We start from the raw sequence: 8730 nt of genomic DNA, 5'->3' as shown, positions 1-8730 counted from the left end.
AGACAGGGGCTGTAAAGACATTGGTGAAACGCTCGAAGAGACTGATGCCTCCTTCGTACGCAGTTCTAAGTCCTGCAGCTCCTCAGTTAATGTTTTATTATGTTCCTCCAACGCTTTCTCATTCCCACCATTATCCGAGTCGCTTTCACTCTCAGGAGCTTCTTGCTGCTCTGCACACCCCTCAGCCCCCCCCCACCGCACCTTCCTCACCAGCCAAAACCGGATCTGCCAGAGACGTTGAAGAGGTCGAGGATGGGGGATTATTCGGGGCTTCTGCGGCAGCCCTGACTTGTGAGGCTGATGAGCAGAGTACGAACCTCCTGGTAACAGGGAGTCAAGCTCTGACCTTGACTGAGCACTAGGTCCGGATAGAGCTTGTACCACAGCAGCAGTAATCTGCCGCTCGGCTTGCATATACTTCAGTGTATTTATTTTGTATTCCTTATTTTTGGAGATAACAAAGTCCTACATATGGTCGACTATTTCTCGACATTCGGCTACAGTGAACATCAGTGCCACCTCCTGAAGGTGTCCATTCATATGAGCCCATTTTACCAGCTCGGATATGCATTTAGGAGATACCTGCTCCCCTCTCTTAGAGAGAATACATTTGAGCAGTTCCTCCACAGCTTCCCACAACATCGTGGCTTGCAGAGAATGGGATGGTACCCCGATGAGAGGTGAGTGCCAACCCCCCCCCCAGTTCTTTATTGCCCCCGCACCGCGCTGTTAGAGACGGGAGGTTCTTTGTTCCTTCTCTCCCTGGGTTTGTTCCCGCTGTCACCGAGTGAGCTCTAGAGAGAACTCCGTGACACAAACTCATTGCAAAGTCTAAGCTAGAAGAAGCGTCACCTCAGTGTATCCCAGAAAAAGAACAGCGTTGAGATTTTAATTGGTTTTGGTTTTTTGTTTTATTGAGGGTGGGTTGTTTTTTGTTGTTTTTTTAGGGTTTTTTTGGGGTTTTTTTGTCTTTTTTTGGGGGGGAGGGTAGGGGGGTGCGAGGGGAAGGGAGAGGGAGGGGACAGTTGTTTGGTTGTTTTTCATATACAATAAAGCTATGCAGTTCCGCTGTCAGTCGCCTCAGAGAGTTCCCGAAGGAGCTCAACCACATTCTGCTCAACATCGAGTTGTTCCATTGAGTGGAACAATGGTAGTCTTGCAGATGGAGCAATGCAGGAATTCTGACAGGATCTCCAGGTGTATCCAGTTCATCATCTGAAAGCTCCGCAACCAAATTGGAAGGGACCAGTCCTCTTGTGCCATCTGTCAGCTCTCCCTGAAACCAGCCATTCTCACCCACATCTCCAAAGACATTACGCATTGTCCGGCAGTCAGAGGAAGCTCGTTTTCTGGGTCCTCATTAGGACCCTCAACAGGAATGTAGCTGTGTCGAGCTAAGAATCTTCAAACTGCTGGTGATACCTGTCCTGGAGAATGCAGGATGAAGGACAAAAGCTCTGCTCTCACATTCAGGGCCATCCTCTGACAGAAGGCAGCACTCAGGACTGTTCCCAAGGATCTCTTTCATGGCTTTGAGTTCAAGCTCCAGGTCTTCCAGATGACCTTGAAGACTTCTGGCCTCTTCAATGGCAGAATGGAACGGACTGGAGCTATTATGGAGACTCTTGTTTGACTGGGTCAGAGTCTGTCTCGTTGCCTTCCCCAGCTCCATCTGCTGCTTCTGCTGCTCTCTTTTCCCTCTTGCGCGCTCTGTGAGAATGAGTTTCAGAAAGCACTACTCACTGACAGGAAATAAGGGGAAACTTGAAAGACTTTGCAACCTAAGTCCTGGCAGTGTATTGCCAGCGGCTGATTTGGCCGTCCAGGATCCTGGCACCACAAATGCTTCAATGCCAAATGCAGCAATAAGGTGTTCTGGGGAAAGGCCAACTCACAGGTAGTTTTTGAGCACCCATATCACAGTACCAACGGCCAGCACCAGCGCAGGCAGCAGCATCGCTGAGACCGTCACCGGAATGCGGTGCTTCCGCACAGATGTGTGAGCAGCAGCCTCTGTGCTTTTGCCTGTGTTCATCCCTGGAAGAAATGAGACAATGTCCCACGTTACCTTCAGCTGCGCTACAGATAATCTCTCAGTGTGCTTCATGGACCCAAGAGGTCATTTTGTCAGTGGGTGCCTCCGTCTCTGGTGCCGAAGCACCGGAGGACAAGAAGGATTGCTTCCACCTCTCGTTGGGTACGAAGAGGCTGCACAGGCACTACCCGTGTCCTCCTCTGGGCCGAGAGCTGGGGCTGTACTCTGGGGTCTGGGCTTGGTCTGTGGGGAGAGCTACAGAGCAGAATCCCTCATGCTTTTCCCGGCATGCGTGTCCTGAGCTCTCCTGTGGGACGCCCCCCAGGCTGAAGGTCAGGCTTCAGCCAGCACAGAGCACAGCCAGAGCCAGCCCAGGGGAGAAACACTCCTGCTTCTTTTACATGTGCTCTATGCTCACACGCTCAGGTCTGGCTGCTGACCTGGTGTGCAAGAGCTGGCAGCAAGAGCCTGCAGGCACGCAGTGACTCTGGTTTGTGACACCGTATGATCATGGGACAGAAATTACCTGGCATGCTGGTTGGTGCTGCCTGCATTCCTCTGTCCGGGATGGGCAGTGTGGGATATCCACCTTCCTGGAGTGCATCCGGGACCGGCAGTGTGGGATATCCACCTTCCTGGAGTGCATCCCGCTCACTTTGTTGGTCCGTTCCTTTAGAAAGAAAGCAGGGCAGTAGGAGTGGGATGTCACGTGCCCTCATCAAAAACTGAGCTTCTCCAATCCCGAGCTCAGGTAAAGTCCAGGCCCCCCACCCCCAAGTACACTGTGAGCCCCTCTGTTACCCAAAGGCATTTGGGCCCTCCCAGCTATTGGACAATGCTGACTCCCTCACACCTCTTGAGGAATCAGCTCCTGTGCAAGGCCCTCACATTCTGTGCTGTCACCAGCCCATCACAGCCAGGTAGCTGCAGGCTGAAATCCAAGCTCTAACACACAGTCCAAGCCTTCAGAATTAGCATCTCCACCTCATTTCCAGCATTAGCAAAGGCAGCCAACCCTGCTCGGGATGCTTCTCCTGCCTTGAACTTGCTCAGCTGCACGGAGGGCTTTGGATGAACAGAAGCACAGCGCTTGCCACTTGCTGCCATCTGGGTGCCAACGACTGCACAAAGCAGCTCTGACAAGTAATGGTTGTGCTGGGGGAGCAGCTGCCTCTGGGTCTTGGCTGGATGCAGACCATCTGGCAGCAGACCAGCTCTGGTGCTTGACAGCACCTGCAAGGTGATACATGGAACATGGCTGCAGCACGGCTCTGACCCATTCCTTCCTGCTGTGCAGGCTACAGCCTGCCCACACCTGCATATCACACCTCAGCTTCCCAGGTCCCACAGTGAACAGACTGAAGTATACCCACCACGCTCTGCCTTCTCCATTTCCTTCAGCAGTCGCTTCAGGAGACGGGATGAGCCCTGAGAGTATTTTCCTCGTTTGGATTCATCCTCTTCCCTTTCCGGACCTTAACAGAATGTATGAAGTTAAATATCACGTGCATGAAGTTTTGAAGATCAGCGGCGAGTCAGCCAAGTCAGTGAAGACAGAGTACTCACTGCTGGGATTCCAGCTGGGCTCCAGCACAGGAGGAAACCGATGACCGGGCAGGGCCCACACTGGGGGCACTTCTGCAACCAAAGACCCATGAAAAGTTTCAGTCACACACTACAGCATCAACTGAGTAGCAGAGCGTACAGGGGACTGTGCCATGAAATGGCACTGAAACGGGCAGCAAAAGCTCTCTAAAGAATTTCAAAGCTATGACGTACCTGCGCGATCCGACAGAGTTTCAGTTCCAGATCTCAGAGAGGAAGCTGGATCAACTCCTCTAGTCAAATCTGCAAATGAACACAGGACAAAGCAACTGCTACTGAGCATCCCTTCAGCCACAAGGTCGCAGGATGCAATTAAAGCCAGGGATTCCTTCACAACACTATTCTCTCCCTTCCGCACAGGAAAACAAGGGGCCTGGGAGAGCAGGAAGGATGCAGATAAGGAGTGAGACCTCACGGAAGTCATCAGGCAAGGAGGAGAATAGATGTTGTAAATACCAGAAGAGGAGTTGCATCCCCCTGATAAGAACAAGAGGGGGTCTGCATGCTAAACAACTATTGAATATGTATCAGAATTCCGAGAAATCATTGACTATGTATGAGATGTACCTATATCTGTGTCACGATTTTACAAGTCCATGTGCAAGTTTGGTGGAGCTATCCCCCTTGCACCCAGCACTGGAATAAACATACCTGCTTTATAACCCATCTACGTGTTATAGAGTTTGATTCCGCAAGTCACTTACACCCCATATTTTCCCTAACAGCCACACTGGGTTATCTGGATTCGTTACATTTATCCATTGTTGCTGGCAGATGTTTCTCTCTCTCTCTCTGTCTTTAATCCCCACACAGCCCATCTTCCCAACTGTGGGTTTCGGTTAGGAGGTATGCACCCATAGGGTCCATGCCCTGCTTGTAGATATTTATCCTGCCCAGCCCCAGGTGCCCAATTTGAGGCAATAGTTGCACATCCCTAATAGGCACAGTAATATGAGCCTGGGTGGTTACAGTATCCCCTCCCTAGGTTTGAGCTTAGGCAAAAATAGTAACCCTTTTGGTTTAGACTGGGCTGTATAGGTACCAGGTCACACAGGGATGTAAGGAAGCTTGGTGTGGGTGGCGTTGTGCTGCTATACAAAATGTGATCACTGTGAGAATCCCCAAGTACCAATGGATACCCCTAAGGCCCATCTTTCCCCACAATTCACTCCTCTGCCTCACTCGTCAACTGGGTTGCAACCAGCTACGAGGGGTTTTTTTAGTTCTTCTCAGCAGCAGTAGTGTTCTTCAGGGGAAGCCTTTACCTGGAATACCCATTGGGCTTGTCGCATTGTGAGTTTCAGGTCGTCACTCCTGGGAGCTACCTCCCACTTCTCGTCACCGATGGGTCCTTTAACACGGCTGGCATGAGTCCATCCTCTCTCTGTGGTTCGAATAGCTGTTTCTGCAGTAAATAAAACAACATAGGGACCTTCCCCTTGTGGTGTTAGTGTAGCTTCTTTCCAAGTTTTTATTAGGACCCCATCCCCCGGCTGTATCCTATGGATTGCTATCTCCAATGGGGACTGCTGTGCAATCAGATCCTTCTTGTAGTTCCTTGCACCCACTCATTAATTGTATAAGATTTTAATTGATCATCTTGTAAATGGGGGTGACCAAGAGGTATTTCAAGATTATAGGGCATACCATACAGCATTTCAAAAGGTGAAATTCCCAGATCAGTTCTGGGCTTCACACATATATTTAACAGAGCTAACAGCAAGCATTTTATCCAAGATGTCTTAGTTCCTATCATTAATTTTCTAAGTTGTTTTTTAATTTCCCCATTCATTCGTTCTACTTTACCAGAGCTCTGAGGGTGCCAAGGAGTATGATATTCCCATTTAATCCTTAGAATTTTCATTGTGTCACGTGTAACCTTTGACACAAAATGAGCTCCCCTGTCAGAATCTATTGCTTCTCTAATTCCATATCGAGGAATTATATTTTCTAATAGTACCTTCACTACTGTTTGTGCTGTAGCCCTTGCCATAGGGAATGCCTCAACATAGTTTGTAAGATGGTCTACAATCACTAATAAATATTTATATCTCCCAGTTTTAGGGAGTTCAGTAAAGTCCAACTGGATCCTTGCGAAGGGTCGATAAGCCAATTCTCGCCCTCCTGGGATTCTTTTTCTCATATTCTTTGCATTCACCCTCCAGCAAGTCATATGTCCATTAACAATCCCCTTTGCTATGTTATATACCCCTGTACACATAGAATTATTGGCAAACTGATCCACTAAGGCCTGAGTACCTTAATGTAACGTGGAACCTCCGTAACACCCTCATAGCTACTGATTTTGGGGTTTCCCTTCGTAACACGGCGCCTGGTGGCCGCTGTGCTCGGGAGAATAAAAGCAGCTCGGACCGCCCCGCCCGCACGGGACCCAAGCCGCCCGGCGACCCATCAGGACGGCCTGGACCCGGAAGCGGACCGGACCGGCGGCGGACCGGCGCCGCGGGGAGAGTGCGGGTAAAGGAGAGAGGGGAAGGTCGGGTCTGTGCTCCCGGCCCCCTGGCAGACGGGGCCGTGGGTTCAGGTGGGGTTATGTAGGGCGGTGGTGACACTGGGACTTCTAAATCCCTTCTCCTCCCGCCCTCCTTTTTCTTTTAGGTGATATAAATGCCTCCTCGGCTCTGAGGCTATCCAGAGGTGGGCAGACTCACTTTCCTCTGAACTAAAAGACTCCTTAGCATTTACACAGAGGATAAGGGCCTGACATACCCAGTCCTTAGAGGAGCCAAAAAGGGGCCAACATACACTCTCCCCTTTTATGGCCTTATTGCCCCATACTTCTACACAATAATGAATCATTTTAACTTTACTTTTTCCCCGCCTAGAAGGGGAATCATTCCAATTCTTAATCATGAGTCCCAATGGACTGTCTGGGGAATACAGGGTATACCTATAACCTCACCACTAGTTCCCCCACCCATGGGACCAGAAGGCTTACTCTTCTTCTGTCCCATCTTCCTGCAGCACCTTCACACACACACACACACACACACACACTCACGCACACACACATGCACATACATACGCACGCACACACACACACATGCACACGCACACACACACGCACATGCACACACATGCACACGCACGCACACGCACGCACGCACGCACACGCACGCACACACACGCACACACGCACACACACGCACACACACACACGCACATATGCACACACGCACACACGCACACACACGCGCACATGAACACACACACACGCACACACATACACGCACGCACGCACACGCGCACACACACATGCACACGCACGCACACACACACGCGCACATGAACACACACACGAACACGCACACACGCACACACACGCACGCACACACACACGCACACACACACACTCACGCACGCACACACGCACGCACACTCACGCACACACATACACGCACGCACACACACACATGCACACACACGCACATACACACGCACACACACACATGCACGCACACACACGCACGCACGCACTCACGCACGCACACGCACACACACGCACATGCACACACGCTCACACACACGCACATGCACACACACGCTCACACACACGCACACACACACACACACACACGCACACACGCACACACACACACACACACACGCACACACACACACGCACGCACGCACACACACACACACGCACACACACACACGCACACACGCACGCACACACACACACACGCACACACGCACACACACGCACACACACACGCTCACACACACACACACACACTCACACACACACACTCACACACACACACGCTCACACACACACACACACACTCACACACACACACTCACACACACACACGCTTCCCCCTTTTCGTGGCCCGGTCCCTCGCGGGATGTGGGAACCGCACTACCGACGGGTCCGCACTCGCTTCGCCCGCAATTGGACGTCTCAGTCGTTGTGCCCCGGGGAACCCAACCCAAGCGAACGGCTTCACCGGCCTATACTTACCCACCCCGTGGGTCTTCGTTCGGCCTTCGTGCACAAAGATTACTAGGGGTTAACCGGTTTGCTTGTGCCCTTATTTTAGGTTCGTCGGTGAAGGGTTTGAGGAGCAGTTTCCCCGTCGCCAGGTGCCTTCGTTCCCCGTCCCGAGCTCGTCCAATCCGGAGCCGGGGGGGGCGGAGCGGCGTAACCAGGAGCGGGGAGGGCAGGAGCCGCGGAAAAAAAAGCGAGAAAGCGGGAGCCGAGGGGCGGTTACAAAACCCGGCAGCCCGCTCGACCCCGGTCCCGCACAGCCCCCACCCCCAGCAACATCCCCCCAAACATTGACAAACTGTGACACCCCACACAATGAACAAACGTTTACAAACTGTGACACCCCACACAATGAACAAACGTTTACAAACTTCTTACAATGGGACCCCAAAGGGGCCCATCAGCCCCCGCCGGGCCCCCCCGTGCCCCCATGAGGTGCCCCCCACCCAACGCTCCCCCGGTGCCAGCCCCACCCCACAGCAGCACCACCGACCCCACACGGCAGCAGCCCCAGACGCCGCCGCCCCACAGGGCAGACGAGGAGGGTCCAATGGGGGGCGATAAGGGGGGGGTCGGGGGATAAAGGAGGTGGGGGACAGGGCTGGGGGGGGAATGGAGCACGGACGGCAACGGGAGCACGGCCCTATAGGGGAGCATGGACGGCTATGGAAGCATGGCCCTATAAGGGATCACAGCCCTATATGGGATCAGGGCCCTATATGGGATCAGGGCCCTATAGAGGAGCACGGCCCCATAAGGGAGCATGGCCCTATAGGGGAGCACGGCCCTATAAGGGAGCACAGCCCTATATGGGATCAGGGCCCTATAAGGGATCACGGCCCTATATGGGAGCCGTGGTGCGACTCCATGGGGCTGCCGGCCCTGCTGAGGGCTCTGCTGCGGGAACGGAACCATAGGACCGGACCGAACGGAACGGACCGAGCCGGGACGGGACAGAACCGAGCGGACCAAACCGGGACGGCAGGTATGGGAATGGGGGGGGGGGCAACGGCAGGGGGGGGCAATGTGACCGGGGGGTCACCTGGGGTCAGTGTCACTGGGGTCTCCATCATGG

General features: G+C 52.9%; 1 protein-coding gene and 1 long non-coding RNA gene across 2 annotated transcripts; both read right to left on the bottom strand.

Annotated features, from left to right (window-relative positions):
* Positions 1 to 886: 886 nt before the first annotated feature.
* Positions 887 to 2925, bottom strand: LOC146756589 (uncharacterized). Its single transcript, XM_085524116.1, has 3 exons — positions 2562 to 2925; positions 1896 to 2037; positions 887 to 1710 (listed from the first exon to the last, which is right to left on the bottom strand). Exons 1-3 carry the CDS (start codon positions 2752 to 2754, stop codon positions 1614 to 1616), a joined length of 432 nt encoding a protein of 143 aa, XP_085380242.1. The 5' UTR covers positions 2755 to 2925; the 3' UTR covers positions 887 to 1613.
* A 578-nt stretch (positions 2926 to 3503) lies between these two features.
* LOC146756588 (uncharacterized) lies at positions 3504 to 8694 on the bottom strand. The gene is made up of 4 exons (XR_014937286.1): positions 7629 to 8694; positions 4906 to 5045; positions 3815 to 3883; positions 3504 to 3673 (listed from the first exon to the last, which is right to left on the bottom strand). It is a non-coding gene; the product is annotated as an uncharacterized LOC146756588 (long non-coding RNA).
* Positions 8695 to 8730: the final 36 nt, after the last annotated feature.

Source organism: Coturnix japonica, chromosome 26 (assembly GCF_054131305.1).
Source record: "Coturnix japonica strain WE chromosome 26, WE-NBRP24, whole genome shotgun sequence".
Lineage (NCBI taxonomy): Eukaryota > Metazoa > Chordata > Aves > Galliformes > Phasianidae > Coturnix > Coturnix japonica.
This window is presented reverse-complemented; position numbering and strand designations above follow the sequence as displayed.